General features: G+C 40.0%; 3 protein-coding genes across 4 annotated transcripts; all 3 read left to right on the top strand.

Moving 5' to 3' along the window:
* The first annotated feature begins 498 nt into the window (after nt 1–498).
* On the top strand, nt 499–11,229 carry sfi1 (SFI1 centrin binding protein). Its single transcript, XM_034870306.1, has 31 exons — nt 499–894; nt 974–1,045; nt 1,183–1,293; nt 1,375–1,469; nt 1,634–1,751; nt 1,842–1,944; nt 2,077–2,233; nt 2,370–2,531; nt 2,663–2,733; nt 2,820–2,912; nt 3,018–3,115; nt 3,271–3,337; nt 3,494–3,624; nt 3,734–3,815; nt 3,901–4,079; nt 4,175–4,250; nt 4,432–4,527; nt 4,602–4,678; nt 4,791–4,893; nt 4,980–5,076; nt 5,684–5,844; nt 5,934–6,008; nt 7,458–7,532; nt 7,635–7,811; nt 7,890–8,092; nt 8,176–8,247; nt 8,416–8,683; nt 8,771–8,867; nt 9,002–9,134; nt 9,219–9,318; nt 10,169–11,229. The coding sequence occupies exons 1-31, from the start codon at nt 731–733 to the stop codon at nt 10,340–10,342; spliced, it is 3,687 nt and encodes a 1,228-aa protein (XP_034726197.1). The 5' UTR covers nt 499–730; the 3' UTR covers nt 10,343–11,229.
* Nucleotides 10,678–19,234, top strand: zgc:172271 (uncharacterized protein LOC100000381 homolog). 2 transcript variants are annotated; one of them, XR_004656452.1, is made up of 18 exons: nt 10,678–10,942; nt 11,311–11,474; nt 12,331–12,430; nt 12,541–12,717; nt 12,847–13,009; nt 13,138–13,202; nt 13,961–14,118; nt 14,246–14,432; nt 14,515–14,663; nt 14,764–14,854; nt 15,706–15,753; nt 15,850–16,032; nt 16,327–16,474; nt 16,870–16,952; nt 17,073–17,257; nt 17,992–18,178; nt 18,284–18,425; nt 18,642–19,234. XR_004656452.1 is itself a non-coding variant. In XM_034870307.1 (17 exons), exons 1-17 carry the CDS (start codon nt 10,888–10,890, stop codon nt 18,325–18,327), a joined length of 2,187 nt encoding a protein of 728 aa, XP_034726198.1. In that variant the 5' UTR covers nt 10,697–10,887; the 3' UTR covers nt 18,328–18,484. The 2 variants fall into 2 exon arrangements, 1 of the variants encoding a protein (XP_034726198.1); XM_034870307.1 differs by lacking the exon at nt 18,642–19,234 and having other exon boundaries at nt 10,697–10,942; nt 18,284–18,484.
* A 323-nt stretch (nt 19,235–19,557) lies between these two features.
* Nucleotides 19,558–21,552, top strand: sirt4 (sirtuin 4). Its single transcript, XM_034870316.1, has 4 exons — nt 19,558–19,665; nt 19,858–20,342; nt 20,860–21,154; nt 21,262–21,552. The coding sequence occupies exons 2-4, from the start codon at nt 19,858–19,860 to the stop codon at nt 21,412–21,414; spliced, it is 933 nt and encodes a 310-aa protein (XP_034726207.1). The 5' UTR covers nt 19,558–19,665; the 3' UTR covers nt 21,415–21,552.
* The last annotated feature ends 536 nt before the right edge of the window (nt 21,553–22,088 follow it).

The raw sequence follows: 22,088 nt of genomic DNA, 5'->3' as shown, positions 1-22,088 counted from the left end.
TTTAATATGTATCCATGCTATAGAAATCCCATGTTAACTAGTAATCTTTTTTGTGTGGAACTAGATAAACTGTGGCAAAAACCTAAATTGCTTTGTAGAGGTATAATTTACGATAAATCAATAATATTAAGGCGGCATTATTTGGGGCAGCTACTCATTGTCTTGGGGTTTGCCCGATTTGTCACTCAGTCAAGATCATCTGCCTGTGCTTCTTTGTGAAACCCCAAGACCCGCCCTCCCGGGCTCTCCAGACTAACATTGCGCGTAGCCACTACTCTAGAAGGACCCCGGATGTGTTCCTACCTCACCAACTACAATTAAAACCAAAGTTTTGTGTGGCTGGAAGATAAGGTTGTATAACCATCACTTCAGTTCCAGCCTGAGGATTTTATTAAACGTTGTGAAAACGACAGGAAGGACACATGTAATGCCCCCCCCCCCCCAACTCAGGAGTGTGTTTGTACACACACACACACACACACAAACACACACACACACGCAGAGCATCTGCGCAGCCTGTTGCCGTTGACGACTAGAACAGACCCTAGTGTCACACCAGCGTTCACGTGACAAGGAAAAACAAACGGGCAACACTTAGCTTGCTAGCTAGTTACGCAAACACTTTCTTCACAATTATAGCTATATACTTAAAACTGCGGCAGAACTTTCGTTCTTTGGTTATTTAATATGTGATGGTGTGGTTCTACGGTTCCGTACATTAGTTAATATAATGCAATGTAACGCCAGAACGCCAGATCCAGTAAGACCTCGACCAAGCTACCTCAGTTCTGGCGGTGAAAGAAAACAAGTCCGCAAAGTTCATACCAGAAAGATTCCTTACAGGGTTGGATACAGCTGGAACAAAGGTGGAAGACTCAAGGAGCTAAGAATAAGGTGCAGATACACTTATTATACTGCATTGCCATTTTAATCGATCATGTATAACCTAGACTGACTTTTTTAAACACTGCAGGCACTTGGCAAGGAAGTTCCTGAAGATATGGATGCACAACACCTTTGGCCGAATTCGTCCTTATGAAGCCAAGTAACATGTTACACTCATTCTGCAAACTGGAGTTGTAAAAACAAGAAATCATTTTATCTTTAACGCTAGGATCACATTTTGTTTGCGCTTTCAATTGTCCTGAGCTCCCTAATCCCAGGCAATGTTACACATTTCAGGTCCCACTACAACAGCGTGCTTTTGAGACGGGCCTTTGAGGAATGGAGAGATGAGTGGTGGATGTCCAGGAAAGAATGGAGTCTTACATTGCGGGCAGAGTGTCACTACAGGTACACAATACTGTCCTGTACCTCAGTCAGCTGGTCACAGATAGTGGTTATGTCTTGTAATGATGTATTTTTTTGTTGCAGGTATTATCTGTGTAACTTGGCTTTCCACAGCTGGCGAACATTTCTGTCATTGCAGAGGGAAAAGAAGAGCAAAGTCCAAAATGCTCAATCATTTGGTAGGATTCTGGCACATACAATGAGATTTTATCGTAGACTGTATATATGATATACATATGTATATATGGTAATGAAATTATATATATATATATCCATACAGTTGTATACAGTGTATACAACTGTTTGGATATATATATAATTTTATTATCATGTCCTTATCTAGCTAACAGGCAACGGATGCGTCTGGTTTGGGAACAATGGGAAGTTTTCACAGAAATGAGGCAAATGAAGAACAGATTGCTTGAATCTGCTCTTGAGCTGAACAGGCTTGCTACCTTGCGGTACGTTTATTGTATTTACGAATCAGACCTACAGTTAAAATGCTAAATGGATTTTGGTTTTATGCTGTTGTGTTTTGTCCACCTGCACAGTTCAGTGTGGAGCTTGTGGCAAACTCGGCTGCAGCAGCATCAAGTCCTTCACACTTTAGAGGATCAAGCCCTAAAACAGAAGGCGCTGTCTTTACAGAGAAGGGTAAAGGGATAATAATCCAACACACCCATGACTCATATCCTGTCAACATTATGTGTGATGAATGCTGATCTCCTTCCTCTGTGTTTGGTGTGGGGATGTTTAAAATTCTTTTCTTTTGTTTTTTTGCCCAAGACTTGGCTTCATTGGACAGAAATGCACAGAGTTGCTTGTTGCCAGAAGGAGAAAGAATCCAAAGCTGCACTTCATTTCATCCTCAGACTAAAAAGAAAGAAATTACATCTTTGGAAAAGTTATGTGTCTTGTCTCCGAACCAAGAAAAAGTCACAAGGTAAAAAAAAAAAAATTAACCCGTTTTTCTTCATTTAATATAAACCACGATTCAAAGATACATGTGATTTTGTCAGTTTTAAGCTCGCACAATTGCCGCTAGCCAAATTTCTTTTCTTATTTTTTATTTTTTTAAGCTGTGGCTCAGCGTACCTACGTACGCCATCTGATGAGGATGTGTTGGATGAAATGGAGCAGTGCGTTGCATCGTAAACAGAGCGAGGAGGAGCGTTTGCAAGCTGCAGGACACTTGGCCATAAAGAGCACCCAGCGCAGAGCACTTGAGCGTTGGACAGCTTGTATCCTAATCCAAACATAAAATAAACACCTTACTTTTTCAAATAACTACAGCATCATACGTAGTTAACTGAGGGATAGTGAAGGCTTATAATTCTCAGTACAGTAGTTTGATTCTTGAGCTTGTCAGTAGATGTGATGGTGTGCAGAGAAGAGGCTGAAAGAAACAGGATTGCAAGTCAACATCATCATCATCATTTACTGGTAAGATAAAGAGTAAATTAAGCAACTTCATGTAACTAAAGAGTGCAGCCATTTAATGTCTTGATCACTGCGTGTTCTTGTTGCAGCATGCTGGACTGATGGGACTTTCTCTTAATGTCATTGGGAACAAAACGCACCGACTGAACAACAACATGGCCGTCCAACATTATCATCAAACTGTAATTGATGAGCGCTCTATCATCCTGATATCACAGAGTGATGTTGTTGTCAGTTGCATATATTAAGTAACGTTTCTAAACATTTAATGCCTGTGTTTTTCTTAGATGGCATGTAAGTATTGGAAGCTGTGGCAGGGCCGTCTGGAGGAGGCTGAAGACAAGAGTTTTCAACCCCTAACAGAAATGGCACTGACTAACCACAGGTGCGTTTTTTTACACATTTGCCCTAGAGAGAAAAAATATATTTATTGATTTATTATTTTGGCATCAAAGCTACAAACATGTTGCATATTTCATATAAAGTTGTTCCTGTTTCCATGATTTGTATAGAAATGTGGACTTGTTGTTCTCTTGACAGATCATTCCTGTTGAGCAGCTGTTTTCACCAATGGAGAGAGAAACTTGCTGAACAGAGACACATGCAGGTATGCGTTAAGATCCTATCCAAGAACAATACTTACAGTTCAGAAATAAGGACACATTTTACAAAGGTATACATGTGTTCAAAATGTAGGTAAACATATGAGGGAAACCTGTCTAGTACAGTTTAATTGCAAACTCAAAAACATGTTTTACTGCAGAAATTGGAGCATCGTGCAGATATTTGGTTTGCTGAACGCATGTTGCCTCGTTGTTTCGACTCGTGGATTGAGTTCACTCTGAAGAGAAGACTCCACAAACAGAGAAGACACAAGGCAGAAGTCTATAACCAGTTAGTTACTACCCCCCGATTTGTACTTCTGTTGTGATTCATTTCCAGACCAAGCAGAGTTGACTTGTCTGTTGCCTCCACATATTTTGTTTGACCACTGTGTTATCAGGCAGCGTCAGTACACTCTGGTGTTTTACACCTGGTGGGGACAATCGGAGAAACACAAGGAGCAGATGCTTTCTGAGCGGATGGTATGTTAGCTATAAATGGAAACAAACTACTGCATGTTTGGTGCGGTTGTGTGTCAGATACTGACAGATAACTCACTGTTGTCAGGCAATTCTACACGAGGAGCGCGGCCACTTGAAGAGAGCCTGGACTCGTTGGAGACAACGGACAGAGCAGCAGATTGAAGAAGAGGAAAAACAGAAGGCTTCAGACCGTCTGCACTTGCACAGAACGCTTCACAAGACGATCACACAGTGGAAGGACAACAGCACAGAGATACGAGACAGGTGAATCAAACTAAGTGCTGCAGATGTGTACGAGTAGTATGGTGAAACTTGCTCATCTGTTGGCTAACCTTTGTACGCATTTGTTTGCCTGTCAGGAGAAATCGAGAGCTGCAGGCTTGTCATCAGGGTGACCTGCGCTGCATGAGATGGGCTGTGGAAAAATGGAAAAAGGTAACTCTGTAGTATTTACGCAAACACATGTTCAGATTTTACTTGATAAGCATCTGTTCTTTTGGCTCAACGTTTAAAGAAAGACAGAAACTGACCTGTTTAATGTTACGTGCGTGTGTGCATGCATGTGTGCATGCATTTTTTATGTGTGTGTTTTAATAGCTCTTGTGTGTTTGGTCAGTTTGTTCAGAGCCAGAGAGTGAAAATAAGCAGACTGAAGCAGATGCAGCATTACCATGAAGTTAACCTCCTCAAACGCACTTTTGTGGCCTGGAAGGTACATCCGCGTTATTTCTTAGGGTTGGTGTAATATTGATAAATCTTAGTCACTGTCACCTGCTGCATTCACAGGCACACCATCTACAGACGTGTCAGATCTATTGTCATGCAGAGGAACTTTATGGGCAACAAAAACAGAACCTTCTCAGGTATTGAACAAAGAGTCTTATTCTCTTTTAAGATCTGGCATCTGTTCCCTTTTTCTTAATTTGAATGATTCATGTCAGATTTATTGCCTCTGTCTCAACATTATCTCAACAGGACAATTCTGTGTGTTTGGAGGGAGAACGCTGTGCTGCACGCAGAGAACCGGCTCACAGAGCAGCGAGCACAGAGTCACTTTCAGCATTTCCTTCAACTTAAGGTCATTAAACAGTACAGTGCCCTCATATGCAAAACATCATAGTTATTCCTTTGCTTACTGCTGGTTCTGTGCAAACATCTGTCTAGGTGTTTCTTGCTTGGAGAAAAGCAACAGCATGTGCAGTGTCAAAACGCCACCAGCAGTGGGAAGCAGTCAACAAGGCTCAGAGGTCCATAAATCAAGGTACAGCATAACTCCTTACAGTGGCCACATGCAGTACAGTATAAGTAAAAACAATTTTATTAGTTATTTTCTGTTTGCAGCAAGTTGTTCTGTGAATGTCACTTCCCTTCCCTGAATATCACTTTAGTATTTTGGTAGTAATGTACATTCCTTACACCTACTGCAGGAAGCGTTAGTTTTATGTGGTTTGATTAGCTCTCACTCTTACTGCTGACAGCTGATTGGCTTTAAAACTTGACTTTAAAAAGTTAAAACTATGCAATGCAACACCGGCTATAATGAAGACAGACCCTTACACAAAAAAAAACAAGTGATGCAGACCCAAGAAAACGGATTGTTACAAGTTTGATATTTTAAGTTTTTTAAAATTGTAAAACATTGTACAATTTTAAAATATCTTAATTTTCTTTAAACAAAAAAAATCCTTTCCACGCTGTTTTCTTATGTCACAGACAAATACCAGCCATCGTCATCTACCTTGTTGCATCACTGTTTTCATAGTATTTAACGTCTGATTTGACAACTATTGAGTAACTTTTGTGTCAGAATAATGTTAAGATTAGGCACATATCGTTCATACTTTAAAAGTTTGATGTTTCCTGTTTAGTGCGGCTGCTGCGGTCTTTTAGACAATGGAGGAAGCAGACCAGGAATGCCCGGAGAGAGAGAGTATGGATGGAAAAAGCCAAGCAGTGCCACGACTCCAAACTCCTTTCTAAAGCAGTGAAAGCCTGGAATCAGCATCACAATCAATATCAGAAAAATAAGGTTGTAACTTCATTACCTTTTTAACTGTTGTATAAAGCCACACTGTTGACTTCTCGACGCAAGTTTTTAAAAATGTGATTATTTCCTAGGTAATGAAACGACAGGGAATCCTTCTGATGAGATTAAAGATGTACCAGACGTACTTTGAACAGTGGAAAATGAAGGTTTGTCGATATTAACTTTAGCCTCCTAAACACTCCTGAATTTACACACAAAGATCACTGTAATTGTCATTAAGAGTAATAATCACCTAGTAAAACCAGACGTATAATGTCTTCTGTGGCTCTGTTTATTTGTATTCAAGTACACATATCAATGCATAAGCTATGTGTGTTCATTTTAATCGTAAAAGAATATGAAGCAGAGATGATCAGAATGGAAGTATACAAAGAGAAAGAAAATCATCCTGAAGGAACTTCAGAGAGTCTTTGTACAATATTGGTTTGAGGGGGGATTTCTGGTATCATATTTTTGATTACATAAAAAGATGTGTCCCATACCCTAGCACCCGGAAATTAATGCCAATGTTTAAAGTTGCTTTGAGAATAAATACATGAAGGCCCATTATAAGAAGAAGCTCGCCTGGAAGGGAGAGTAAAACCTCCCCGTTTCCTGTGTGGTGATGGTAAATTGTACCATAGTCCCTTAACAAAGAAATGTTTGTGTAAAAGTCTAATTGGAAGCTACAGCTGGTGGGAAAGGATTAGAGTAAAAGTAAGATGAATTTGGGTTATTACAAAGTTTCATGGTGTAAGAGCACCTCCACATGGGCAAAACTATAATAGCACATGATCCTGTTTTTTTTTTTTTTTAATTCATAGAGGAAGAAGAGATACTATATGGATCCCCAGGGTGAAATTTAAATTCTTACACTCTGTTGATATATTACATATTACACACATGCACAAACAGGATCCATGCACTCATAGAGAGATGTCAGAGTAGAAGAAGGTGCCCTGAGCAGTGGGGGGGTATGTTGCCTTGCTCAAGGCGACCCTCCCAAGTCAAGTCCCTGCGGACCGAGCAACAGCGGCCCCCGAGTCAAATCAAAGGCTCTCAGTGACGTCCAGTCATCTCAACTGGAGGAGTGTAGCGTGAAAGGTTTAAAAAAACTAAAAATGATGCCAGAGGAAAACATTTGCCTTTTAAATCCGAAGCCAGTGTATTATCAGATTTGTAATACGCTTATCAGTAAATTCGAAGATTAAAATCACTTTGTGGTTTGTCTGTGTCTCAGTGTTAGCTTACTACAAATCTATTAAGCGGTTGATTATTTAACAAACTCACCATAGAGACTAAAAGTCAGAATATCTTTACCGCTGCTGTATTAAAAAAACACTTTTTTTTCTTCTTTTTTTTATTGTCTCACATGTCGACTGACTATGGAATTATGATTTGAAAATAAAACTACTTGTGTACCCCTTTTAAAAAGGAATAGCTCAGCCAAAAAGTAGAGAGGGAGAAAGGGAGAGAATTGGCCTTGATTTATTTGTATGATGTTCTTTCTTGTTCAGCTATCTATATGGAACAAGGTCAGACAGTCAGACCCATGCGTGTTGTTTGATTTCGTGCAGTTAAACTGGCCATAACTTTGCTTTCTTTTCTGTGAACAGCTGCAGCACAGACGGAGAGAAGCTAAGCAGACGGAGCGAGCGCTCTGGCACTGGTCCCTCACTCTCCAGGCCAAGGTTAACACCTGCCTGCACATTCTTTGATTCAAAATTGAGCATTGAATTGTGAAAAAATTTGCGCTCACACAGTCTTTATGTTGTTTTGTGAACCTGCTGCAGGTGCTGTACGGATGGAGACTGTGCGTCACAGAGCAGCGCAGAAAACTAGAGCAGGCTGCCAGAGCTGCACATGTCTACAGAGAGCAGCTGCTGAGGGACGGTGTGGCGCGCATCCTCACGTACGCTGCTCACATGAACGATCTCACATCGAGCCTAACACAACACAGCCAAGAGCAGGTGCGTGTTCATTAATTTAGTGTCACTACAGACATTAAATTTGAGTATCATTTCATCAAGTCTGCCTGTGTACCGCAGAGATCACGACGTCTCCAGAGAGTGGTGAAGCGTTGTGCGATGCGGTGGATGCAGCGGGCGCTGTGTAAACCACGAAGAGAACAAGAGGTCAAAGGGCAACCGAAAAAGAGCGTGACCTTCTGTTTGACCACACCTGGATTGAAAAGTGTCTCTCCATTTGACTCAGAGGAGCAGGAAGCTCAAGATGGAGGGCTTAGCAAGCTGTGAGTCTGAGCCTCCCACTGGCTGTAAATCTTTGCTCAGTACTAAGACTCAGTCTTACAGAGTTTTTTTTTTTTTTTTGCAGATCACTCAGCCGTACCACTCGACGTCAGCCAAGACGCTGCGAGGAACTGTTTGAGTCTCCTCTGAAAATACAGTAGTTTTTTTTCTACATTGTCAATACACATTGTTTTTTTCAATACTAGACTTGGAAATTAAATTTGAAATCAGCTTACATTGAAACATACTGTTAAAAAAAATTCTCACTCTGCATAAGGCACTGACAAAAGCTCTTCATATTCTTTTTTTTTCTTCTTTTTTCTAGTACTCAAAAGCAGACTGTCGTCACCAGTGCCGAAGCAGCTCCAAAACCCTCGCAGCTTAGTTGTCCTTCACTGGGAGGCCATTGTACAGCTTCATCCTGCCCCCATCCTGCTAAAGTCCCTGTTCCCTCCACATGTCAGAGCATCAACCCACTGAACGTGTCACCCTCTGGAGCGCACATGTCCTCCATGGACTGTTCTCAGGAAACCCAAACCCAAGACATTCTTCTACCCCCCTCTGCTTTTATGACCACTAGGACTGAAGATACGGTAATAATCGCTTGTTTGACTTTCAAAGCTAAATTAAGTAACTTGAAATGGATTATAACGTCTGCTTTTTTGTTTGTTTTTTGCAAGTTGGGGACGACTAACAGCTCAGGTTTTGAAGATGCTTCATTTTTGCCCCTTCATCAGTTTGGCTCCCCCTTTAAACAACACTCATCATTTAATTCAGGTACGATACCTGCACTTTTTTCCCCTGGATGTATTTTTTCATTCACTTTAAAATAACACGGGTGTCTAGCTTGGATTAAGCAAAACATTACATATGCCAAGATTTGAATAACTTTTTTGTTGTGCTTCTTCAAGACGAACGTCTGAGGTCATCCAGTGGAGAAACTGTAGAAGAAGCAGTGACGGATCCAACTTCAGCTCTGACCCGAGACATGCTCAGCATTAAGATGGACATGATGACATACCAACAGGACAGGAAGCAGCTCCGGTACGAAATCTGTGACAGTTTTCTTATTGTTCTCACGTTGTTGGACACAGTTGTGATTAATTGTGTGTGTGTGTGTCAACTCAGGGCATGGCACAAACTAAAAGAGGTGTTACAAAGTTGGCTGCAGACAAGTGGAAGGGATGAACAAAAGGAAAAAAATGATGTTTGTCAAGAGTTGAAGGAGGTAAGATAATAAGATTATTCTAAATCTGCTTTATATCAAACGGGAAACAACACTTATACATGTTGCAAACAGTATGACTCCACAAGGGCAGAATTCTTAGCACTTGCATGGTACTTAAATAAGTAGTTTACACTTTAAGGGGCTTTTCTTACCGCATCAATGAGGGTAGGTGCCGGAGGGCAAGCGTTTTCAATTATGGTGGCTGGTTGGGGTGTGAAGCGGTTGCCGCCCACATGATTGCACACAGATTTTACTCCGCCGTGTAGTTCACAGTGGTGACTTTTAGTCTGTAACTGCCTGGCTTTGGCCAGCGGCTTTTAAAAACACTTTGCTTTTTGAGGAATGCTCTTGCAGGGAGGCGGTTGTCAAAGCAGAGATGATGGATTGATGATCGATGTTTGATTGTTTCTTAAAGATACATTCCTCATTTAATTGTTGCACCACAAATCTCCAAATGTCATTGCTAAGTGTGTCTTCGTTTTTTCAAATATATTTCAATTAATGTGCTGATTTAGATGGTGTGGGCATGATTTTTCACATCTTTATACAAAGTTTTTAACCTGTTTTAACTACAACCAACTGGCACTAACAAATAAAAAAAGAAATGAGAAAAATGACTGTTGTATTCACACACTTTGACCGAAATGAGAAAAAGAAATGCTGATCGTGAGAAAAGTTATTTAAAAGTGACTTCCCAAATTACTTACAACACTGAGGGCTTAAATTCTGCATGCATTCTTTTGAGGTCTTGTTATTACCTTAAATCATTGTCTATAAGAAAAGTCAGCAATCAGAGGTCACATTAGGCGAAGCGGTATGAAATCACAGTCAATGTTCTTGATGTTGACAGTTGGAGGAGCGCATCAACCAACTGTCCACTGAGCTGGCAAAACGGAAACCAACGATGCTGCTACACGCAGAGAGGATCCAGCATTTACAGACCGCCCTCCAGGCTTCAGGGGTTGTTGTTCTCCATCCGAAAAGAGAAAAGATGGAAACAGTTAGCTCTGTGTTTACAACATGACAGGGAATAGCGCCTCACACACAAAAGTAATTACAACTGCTCATTGTTAAAATAACACAAAGATTAACACGAGTATTGAATGAGAAAACTGTTCACCAGCCACCATATTTTAGATTGAACATGTGTACCTCTACTGTACTAAGCTTTTAAGAAAAAGAAATCTAAATGTCCACATATTTCTATTTATTATTGTTGAATATCATGTAAATTGTTTAAAAACATTAAATCCTAGTTCCCGCACACGCTTTCACTGCCCTTATCTACCCTTAAAATCTGCAGAAACGCTGGATAGGGGTCGTCCTTGTGACAGATGCTGCTAAATATTTTCCATATGTGGGCAAAAAGTCACTTAACCGTCTTCAGAGGAGCTGCCCTTGCGCAATAGGCTTTCTATTTATCCGTTAGTACCAGTGCCTCTTATACTTTGGGAAATCCATGCAGCAGTTTCAGGGATTTCAGACTTACAGAAAGTATGTCTGTCTAGTGAGCTCTGCAGGCTATACAACAACAGGTTTGTCCAGATCTTTGATCTACAACAGCACAGGATGCAAGGACTTTATGGCGTTTTACTCGTTTTCATCTTTGTCTGCTGCATCAGGGGTGAGTTATGTTACTGAACTACTTATTTACTTTCATCAAGTTATTTTATGTTCATACTCATTGTGTTGTTGAACGTTTAAAGTCTTTATATTCTTTTGTAGATGTTTACTTTTGGTTGTTGCTGGCAAGATTGTTGTCCTCTTCCTGGAGCTTTTTGTGGACATTATTAAAACTGATTTAATTAAATATAAAAGTTGTCAATTTTTCACAGTTTAACAAAATGCTAAGTTAATTTTAGATTGTATTACTGAATGTGCAAATAAATTCATTAAATAACTACATCTTACGAAAATATGCATGAAGCTGACAAATAACTAATTCTGTACAAAATGTATATTCATCTCCTGGTACTATTGTTTACATGTTAGCTAAGAAGACACGCTGGTGCACAGTGTCAGATCCTGAACAGAGGAAGTGTGCAGAACTAGCTAAAGCTCTGGTGGCAGTGCTGCCGCCAGCTGATGTGGCTGCTTTTGCCAGACTCTCGTGCATACGAGCGTCCAGTACGACTGACTGCATCGATAGAATTAGGGTGAGCCATCCTTCACCTTAAATGCAAGTCCTTATTTCTTTTTGCCCTGCTTGCAATCACGCAAAGAAGTTAATGTAGCTGATGACGTTTTGTGCTAAGTGTGTTTTATATGTTCATTACAGTTTAAAGTCATACATTAAACAATTCTTTTCATATTTTTGTGTTTTTTGTTTTTTTTACAAATACATAAATTCTCATGGATTAGTCAAAATTTAAAATCTTAGTTGGAAAAGAGATTAGACATAAATAAAACAGATTGATGTTGAAATTTTTTTTAATCCGATACTATTTTCAGTGGTTTTGAGATGATTAAACCCAGAGAAATGTGTCATATAAAGTCTTACAGATGACTTTTCTGGGCCATCTGGTCAGGGGGTTTGTGAAGCTTTCTGCAACAATAAGTAAGGCCAAACAGCTAAATTCTTGTTTAGACCTTGACTGATACTGGATTTTTGAGGCCCATAATGATATTTGAGTTGTTGTTGTTTTTTTGATCGAATGACAATAAATCGACCGATATAGATTTTTCTACATAAACCTTTTGATCAGTGTGCTTTTTATTAAAGAAGTGGGACCAGGTATGTTCTGAACAGGATATTGTTTAGTTGAAAGAAACTTAATGGACAGGACCATGTAATGGAGACTGCTTCTAAATGACCTTTGGTTACCTTAGCTTTGGTGTCTTTGCATTGCAATTTCTTGTTTCTTATTAAGCCCCATATCCCAGCTGATTTATTTGTTGAACACTGTTATTTATGATAACCTGTTTACAGTGCCAGCTGTAGGTAGATATATAGTAAGGTATTTGAGCTACCACATTTTACTAAGTAGGCTCACTGTTAGTTCTTTGTTTCAGGCAAATCGTGCTGATATAGTAACGTTAGATGCAGGAGAAGTTTATTCGGCTGTGAAGCAGTTTGGCCTCGTTGCCATCGCTAAGGAGATATACATTGACGGTAGGTGTAGGCTACTTCAGATTTTGGAGACACTTCAGCATGCATCTTCAGCACGAGTGCCTTGAGTCAGTAAACCTGTCTGTGTATCTGTTTGACACTGAGTCCTGCAGGAGGCTGTATTCTTTCTGTGGCTGTGGTGAGAAACCTCAGTTTGGACATACGATCCCTGCGGGGCCAAAGAAGCTGTCACAGTGGGGTCCGATGGACGGCTGGATGGAGTCTTCCACTCGGCTTCTTATTGTCCCGCAACTACCTGAGCTGGTCAAAAGAACAGCCACTCAGTCAGGGTGATGAGATTATTATCCGCTGCCTGTGAAAACAGTGCAGTGTGGAAGTTTCTTCTTTCTGATTTCTATTTTGGCATTTCTGCTCCTCTAGTTCATGGTTCCCTAACTTGTTTTTCTCCTCTCGAGCAGAAGTCAGTACCTTTTTCAGTGCCAGCTGTGTTCCCGGGGCTGTTGCCATGGCATCACCTCTGTGTGCTTTGTGCCAAGGCCAGAAGTCCTATATTCGCCAGAAGAATTACCACTGCGAAACGTCCCACAGTGAACCCTTCTACAACAGCCAAGGGGCCCTCCGGTTAGGCTCAACAAAGAATCAACAAAGCTCTCAAACCTGTGAATTACATTTGCTATATTACAAACATGTAGACAGTGAAGACAACATAAAAATGACTTTCTTCTATTGCCTCTTTTGCTCTGTCACAGATGTCTCAGGAGTGGGACAGGAGATGTTGCATTTGTGGACCATTTAGCTCTTGAAAGTATTGAAGGTAAGCTATCTTCTAATAGGTTTCTACAGTATCTTATTCATTTATTCTGTCTTGTAGCCAAATGACCATGTTATTGCAATGACCCCAGTTTGAGTCCTGATAATATATTTGTTGCAAATCGACCCTAATATCGTTCTCTTTTTATTTTCTGGAAAAAAAACAAAAACAAAAACAAAAAAGTGTTTGGGCTGATATTGAGTATATTAATTGTCCAATAAACCACCAGCTATGATGAGCTGATTACACAGTTTACCACCAGCCTGAGTCAGTTGTGACACCTGAACACTACCTGCTGCCATAGTTTGCACCGAGCAGAGAAAATGAAAAGCTTAAAGGATTTGATATATCCTTTTTCCCAGCGTCTGCCACTCTTAGTAGAACATTTGCAAAAGAGTTCAAACCTAAACATCGCCAATTTCAAGATCACTATGTCTTGTATGAAAACATTACAACCGTTTCTTCTTTTTTACAATTCATATTAAATAACATTCATTTTAAAATCAGTTCAGTAAAACATATTTTTATATTCTTATATTGTATTCTTATATTTTGTTATTATTATTATTATTATTATTATTTCATGTATATTGTATGTATGTATATTTTGTGTGCTGCTGTAACACTGTAATTTCCCTTTTTTGGGGATCAATAAATATCTATCTAGCTATCTATCTATTTAGAACAAAACAGGTTATTAACATCCTGTTTGCTGGATTGTAACATCAGCTTTCTTTTTTTTTATCTTTTTGTGCTCTCAGATAGTGATAGAGATGAGTTCAGGTTACTGTGCACAGACGGCACACAAGCTCCTCTCAGCCACTACAGAAACTGTAATCTGGGACGGGGTCCAGGAGGCAGCGTGGTCACCAGATTTAACTTTCGCAAGATTGCTCACAAATTTCTCATGATGGTGCAGGTACTTTTCTTTTGTTCAATCGTTTTCCCACTTTTGCCCACAAACATCACACACTTTGTTTCCCTGCTACATGTCCATAGTACCAGAGTACAAGTCTCTTAAAGGATTCATTTCTATTGTTGTTTAGATGCTGTTTGGCAAACAAGGAAGAAAGAGGCAGCGCTTCCATCTCTTCAACTCATCTTCTTTTGGAGAAAACGACCTTCTCTTCAAAGATGTGACAGATAAACTAGCTTTTCTGCCAGATAATATGGATGTCAGTCAGGTGCTGGGGCTCGATTATGTGGCACTCCTCAAAGGTCTCGGACATGAAGGTGCCTACCCACATTGTTCATTTTTATATTTGAAACAGACTGGCTGTGATTTTATGACCTCACGGAACCTGTATGTGTTCAGGAAGTTCACTGGAGGACAGTGTTGTGCGTTGGTGCTGTATTAGCCAGGCGGAGCAGAAGAAATGTGAGCAGTGGGCTCTAAGTATAAAGTCAGACCCGCTGGTATGTGTCAGAGCCGTCTCATTGCGCGACTGTATCGAGAAAATTAAGGTAAGTAGTATGAATCACAGGATTTGGGGATATTAAAGTTTTATCACACGTGAAAAACAACTTAATTAAAGTTGCAAACACCTGTGAACTCTCTCTACAGAGGGACGAGGTGGATGCCGTCTCGCTGGATGCAACTCACTCTTTCATCGCAGGAAAATGTGGCCTTGTCCCCGTGGTTACAGAATATTATGGTATTATTTACATTCATAAAATATATTCACTCACAGCGAAGAGGTTACTCCCAAAGTTGGTGCCTCCCAAAGGCATTTATGAAGCAAAAACTCCAACTCAATTGAATAATTATAAGTGTTGGACTGTTGGTTGGACAAAACATGCAATTTGAAGACGTTACCATGGGCCCTGGTAAAATGTGATGGCCGTCATTTTATTTTATTTTATTTTATTTTATTCCTACTATTTTCATTTGAATTTGTACAAATAAGAATAACACAAAGGCAACGTTCAAATAACAGCCATTGTAACAAATTGGAGAAGCCTTGACCGCCCATGATGATAAAAGATATGATAATAAATTATTTAACTCAAGTGCATAGAAATTTAAAGAAAAGAGCAACAGGTTAATATAAAAAAATAAAAATCTTACAATAAACAAATGATTAATGTAAATATACAAAACCCAACTTCCCCATAGTTTCTGTTACTTGTACTGTTGCAGTGTTGTGGAGAATGTTATTCTTTTCATCATTAAGATGTTGTAATTGAGGTAAATCTGATCATCAGTCAAAGGTATTTTAGGCCTTTCTGCCTGCAGCACTTAAATTTCAAAAAAAGGCATATGTTACTGTAGTTAAGGGCAAAATTCTCCCAGGTTTGTCAGTATAATATATTATAGGTACATTATCATTACATCTGCCTGCAGCACTTAAATTTCAAAAAAGGCATATGTTTCTGCAGTTAAGGGCAATATTCTCCCAGGTTTGTCGGTATAATACATTATAGGTACATTATCATTACATTAGCTGCAGTCCTAGTCTTCATTTACTTAAGAAAAACTGTTTCCTATGTTCTCTTGGACTCTCAGGAGAAAAATGTGTTCCTGCTGAGGGATCAACCCACTTAGAGACCGACGGTACGACAGCACAGTAAACGAACAACGTGCAATATTATAGGTAGCTGATATGATTGTTGTCTTAACATTAAAATATGCTGCCGTCTCCCTCCTCAGTGTTGCCCTCAGTGGTGGGTGTGGCCGTGGCAAAGCGCTCCAACAAAAACATATTCATTGGGAACCTCGGAGGCCGGCGCTCCTGTCACGGCCACATGTACAGTCCGGCAGGCTGGCTGCTGCCATACAGACACACGTTAAGCCTGGAGCATAACAGCAGCTCCCCCTGTGATCCAAACCAAGGTACTGTATCAAATCATTCATGTGGAGCTGCATAAAAAGCTTTGTTGAACCAGACTTCTGCTTCATATAGCCGTCCATGTGATATCTCTTCTCTGTGAGCTGTGACCGCTTGACCTTTACACTAGTGATGGTCAAATGAAGCTTCGTGAACCAGTGTCTTTGTTTCCACCGGTTCACAAAGCTTCATTTGGCCATCACTACTTTACACTTTCCGCTGTTTGCATTTTAAACTTATTATTGCACGAAGCTTCACACACAGTGCAGCTGCAGTTATCCCACTTTGTGTTTCCTCAGTGTACAACGACGTGTTTTGGAAAGGTTGCCTACCTGGCTCTCAGGGGAATCTGTGTAAAGTGTGTCTGGGGGGCACAGGGGAGGCTGCCACCAAACGCTGCGCTGACAACCACAATGAACGTTACTATGGCAACATGGGCGCTTTAAGGTACGCACAGTGGCTTTACTACCTAAACCAGAGCTTTCTGTTCATCTGTGATTGCTGGTGTGGAGCATTAAAAACGCACATAATCTAACTTGTCTTTTGTATTATACAGCCATTAAGATAGTTTTTCAGATTTGCCGTCACCCCAATACAATTGATGTCCATGGAATTAAGTTTATGGTGCTCTGTTTTTTTTGTTGTTTTTTTTTTAATCTGCCTTCAGCCCTATTGTATTTGAGTGGTGGCTAAATGTTTAGAGACCAATATCTCAAACCTTGGGCAAACAAAATCAGAACTACTTGTGCAGGTGGATGCTACTATGACAAAGTGAAAAATATGTTTGTTTTTAACATAATTTGTTTGAACTGAACCTTTAATGCTTTACTGATTATTCATAGGTGTCTGGTCGGAGATCCCAGTGGTAAAAGCTACGGTGACGTGGCCTTCCTCGAGCAACACAACCTTTTTGCCAACATCCTCAGTGAGATTATTCAAGATGAAGTTTGACCCCCCCCACACACACACACACACACACACACAGATGCTAAATATACTGTTTGTTTATTATGTTACATTGTACTTTTGTCATGTTGTACTTCAGGTTTGAGTTCCACCGGTTGGGCACAGGGGTGGACGTCATCAGACTATGAGCTGCTGTGCAGTGATGGTCGTCGGGCCCCGTTGTCCGAGTGGGAGAGCTGTAACCTTGGAGAAATCCCACCGAACATCATCATGACACGGCCGGTGCTCACTGCACGAGTGTATGACTTCCTCATGAAGTCACAGGTCAGCTTATGTGAAAAGATTGTTTTTTTTTAATAATTGCTAGTGTTTTAAATCAGTTTTCCTTGTTCACACTGTGTAGAACGCTGCTGCCTCTTGAAGTTGTCAAGAATAGCGTATATTTCAATTGCGCTCGCACTGTGGCTTAGCAGCAGCTCCACCACTTACAGTAAACCCTTCTCGGGACAGATGATATAAAAGTCTTCATGGTGCCTTTCTCTGGTTCACCTCACGGAAAATTCAACAGTCCTTACCATTTCATTTAGGACAGGGTTATTTCATGTCACAGTTTAATGCTTTACTTCGAGAAATATAGACACAAATAATAACAAAAAAAGATAAATTTCTTAGATGTGTAAGTTGTCTAAAAACAAGCAGCCCCATAAGATACTTTCCTGAGTAAAATCTAAAGTCTACAATGAGCACAATTCTGATTTAAATCGGGAATAATCTGGTCTGACCAGACATTTGATACCAGTATTTGCTCTCATTATGGAACAAGCTTTGTCAATTTGGTATTTTGCCTCATCACATTTGTGTTTTTTCAGCACGGTGACCGCCATTTTTGTAGCTTCCTCTAGGAAAATACAACATAATATTCCTTAAAGTCAAAGTAGTAATAACACACTGTAGAAATAGTTTTTAAAGTAACAGTTCTGCGTCAAAAATGTAAAGTACATAAGTGATGTTCTTTTAAAGTATCAAAAGTAAAATAACTTTTTGTCCGACCTGTATAGGAAACTTTGACAGCCAACCCAAACGCAGAGTTCAAGCTCTTTGAGTCTCAGCAATATGGAGAAAGTGACCTGCTGTTCAAAGACGCAACTCAGTGTTTTGTGCACACAAGCCACATGGACTACCGCTCCATCCTTGGAGAGGAATTTTACAGTCACACAGAAACTGCCTTCAACTGCACACGCTCTGGTATGACTGTAATCAAATACACTTGCTTTAATGTCAAAGATATAATCAAACTAACCCTCACACTTGTTAATAATGCTAATGTTTACATTATTTTCCTTGCAACAGATATCTTGGAGTTTTGTAATCAGGACGTGTGCAGCATATTCTAATGGACACACAGAAGGAAACATTACCTTTCTCTTTGCTACTCTGTGCAGTGGTTCAACACTTCATCCACTAACTTGTTTCAGCCATATCTGATGACTGAAAATCATCACTGGTGTCATCCTGTTAGCAGCTGAGATTAAAGTTAAAAAAAAACTCTGCAACCTGACTATACAGCTGTCCTTTACTATTAACTAACTATACTGTAATAAACATGTTAAAGGATAGAGAAAAGCTTTCAGAAACTTCCATATGCCATTAACTTAAAACGTTATGTTGCGTATAATCTTCGGCTAATATTTTTTTAAATACCTAACATATTCCCTTTGTATTTTTAGACCTTAAAAATAATTATGTCATTGGCACAGCAAAGTGCAAACACAAAGCCTCTCACAAAGAAGTTGAGATGATAGTCAGCATTGATACAAACAACATGAATACGTTTGTAAATATATGGATCTAATATCTATTTGTAGGATACAAAAATGTAACCATGTGTTACATTTTTACATGCACCAAAAATATACTTGTATTTGTTATTACATATCAAAGTGAGTGTAAGACTAGGGACCATTAGATATGTGGGGATGCCATTTTTAAGCAATGCTTATTATTATTGTTTGTCAGTCTCACAGCAGCTCTGAAATTAATGGCCTCAGCCCTGGAGGATATACATGTTTACACATATTTTATTAAGGACTTTGAGATTGAAGCTCACAGGAAGTGATGCAGCTGAATACAGCTAGGACTATACATTATACTTCGTTTGTTTTTGTAACACAATGTATGTTTTGCACCAATATGTAATGCAAGGTGTGTCATGGAGATTAGTTGGTGCAAAGTTTTTCAGTCATCTTTTTTCTATACCTGTGTCTCTGTAAAGTAATAACTTTTAGAAATAATTTAAAGATATCAAACCATTGTGGGTACAATCTATCATCAAGAATCAAGGATTTTCATCTCACCTTATGTAATATTATGTAAATACCAACACAAAATTGATCGCAAAACACAGGGATTTTATGATTTTAGTGTCTGCACAGTAATGGAAATAAAAACGTTCATGGATGTTGAAAGATATGTGTTAATTTCTTCAGAAAATGGCAAATAAAACTGAACACCGTAATCCTTGACTACAAATCCCAGACTATATAGCGACTGTGTTTAGTGTTACGTAAAACTTGGTATTTCCTGTTTCTGCCACTGTTACAAAGGATCCCGTCTAATGCCAGCCTGTTGCAGGTTGTCATGTAACGTTATTCAACCAACAGTTTAGCTGCTGACACTTTGTTGTGTACCTGTTATTACAGTAACGGTAACCGCCGTCATAATTCACGAATACGGTACAGTAGCTAACTGACCTACCTTGAATTTCGTGTGGCTTCTCAGCTTGTTATCACCTTTAACTTTCTATGGTTATCTCTTGACTGTTAGCATTCGCTTGTTGTCACCGCCCCTCTATGGAGCAAAATGGAGCGGAGCAGGCGGTGTAAACGTGTGGTTTTATTTATAATCATCAGTTTGTCTTGCTGTAGATGAGATTGCCACGGCGGATCCTTACAATGCACACGGCACCTGTGAGGAGGGCCTCCTCAGTCCCTGCAGGTATGGTGAGTTTTGTACCCGCCTGCAGCACCACTGATGCCCATTCCCTGGAGCTGCTGCAGGACTTTGTGTCCCGAGCCAGGCGCATGTTTGTTGTGAGTGGAGCTGGACTGTCCACGGAGTCAGGAATCCCTGATTACCGCTCGGAGGGCGTCGGGCTGTATGCTCGCACTGACAGACGACCCATGCAGTATGCAGAGTTTGTCCGCAGTGCAAAGTCCCGTCAGCGCTACTGGGCCAGAAACTTTCTCGGGTGGCCACAGTTCTCCACCCATCAGCCAAACTCCGCACACAAGGCCCTGCAGCAGTGGGAGGAGAGAGGCAAGCTGCACTGGCTGGTGACACAGAATGTGGATGCTCTTCATTCAAAGGCGGGACAGAAAAGACTGACTGAGCTCCACGGCTGTGCTCACAGGTGAGGAAACACACGACATCCTTATCATGAACCTGCTCGATTAGTTGTCAAGATTGTGGTCTTCAGAATTGTTTTCTTTTGTCCAGGATTAATGGAAAAGCTAGAACTGTTACATATTGGTGCATGATAAGTCATAAGATGTGTTGAAACATGAATGATAGTGCCAGTAGGTAATTTACCATTAGTAAAAATACAGCTGAATATTGAAAGGTTCAGCCAAATGACCGTATCCAGCTACACAGATAGTTTTGTTCTTCTTCTTCTTAGACATTTTATCTAATAGTTCAGTAGCAACATCAATCAAAGAAAATGTGTCATGGTCACACTGGATAATCCACAGGCTCCAGTGTCAACAGATTACACACAGTAGGTTCTATTTCTTACATACAAAGTTGCAAATAAATCTGTTTTTAAGCTGTGAACACCAAAAATGAAACCCCCATTACCGTTTTGTAAACAGATATCTCAATGAATTATAGGATCAATAAATTCATTGTGTTGCTCAATGTGTCTTCAGGGTGATGTGTCTTGGCTGCGGTGTCGTCTCAGCGAGGGAGGAGCTCCAGAACCGATTCGTAGCACTGAACCCAGACTGGAGAGCACAGGCGGGCGGTGTGGCTCCGGACGGGGATGTCTTCATAGAGGACGAGCAGGTCCTCCATTTTAGAGTTCCTTCCTGTGAGCAATGTGGAGGAATACTAAAGCCTGAGGTCACATTTTTTGGAGACTCTGTGAACAAAGCGACGGTACAGTTTGTGCACGACAGACTGGGAGAATCTGATGCGGTGCTAGTAGTAGGGTCATCGTTACAGGTAGGATTTAAGAAAATCTATGAAGAACCTTGGTCAAAATAAGTAGTTTACAACACATTTATTCTGGACTTTTGTATTTAATTGTGCCCTTCTCTGTTATTCACCAGGTATATTCAGGATACAGGTTTTTACTGGCAGCACGTGATCTGAAAATCTCAGTTGCCATTCTGAACATTGGGCCCACGAGAGCAGATCACCTGGCTGAGCTGAAAGTGAGCGGTCGCTGTGGTGATGTGCTGTCAGTCATTCAACCTCTCTGACTGTCATGGACACGCGGTTTGGACATTCTACATTCATCTGGTCGAAACTACCCTGGACCTAAAAGATAAACAACGTGTTCTACTTCAGGATCACTTTCTCAGATGTTTGGTACTTTTTTTTTGGTCACATACAGGGTTGGGTACCAAAACCCGGTTCCTACGCAACCGGTAGGAATTGGTCCAAATTAGAACGCACATTTCAGTTCCTCATTTCAGTTCCACTTGATGTGTCAACTGAAATATTTTACCTCTGTCACTCCAAAATGGACGTAAACATATCACAAATGTAGGTTACTTTTAAAATGCCATATTTTTCCTCTGGACTCTGGTTAGCATACCAAATCAACATTAATTTTGCTGTTACTTTTTAATTAACAATAGTTATTTATTGTTAAATTATTGTAGTGTTGTGTGTTAGGTGACTTAGGTTTATATATTTAGGTACTTTAACATGTTAATATATTATTATATCATTTTCTATTTCAAAAGAACTAAGCGCATCTTTGATGTAATTTTTCAGTTTTTCAAGAATTGGTTGAGGAACTGGGATCGTTTTAAAAGTACCGGTTTGGCATTGAAATAAAAATCTAGAGTAGGGCAAAAACTGATGTATCTACATTCACCTATTATATGGAGAACATGTGGAAAAAAAGTGTGCCTTCCAAAAAAAAAAA

This window comes from Etheostoma cragini, chromosome 4 (genome assembly GCF_013103735.1).
Source record: "Etheostoma cragini isolate CJK2018 chromosome 4, CSU_Ecrag_1.0, whole genome shotgun sequence".
NCBI classification, from domain to species: Eukaryota; Metazoa; Chordata; class Actinopteri; order Perciformes; family Percidae; genus Etheostoma; species Etheostoma cragini.
The sequence above is the reverse complement of the archived record's forward strand: the minus strand, read 5'-3'. Positions and strand labels throughout refer to the sequence as shown.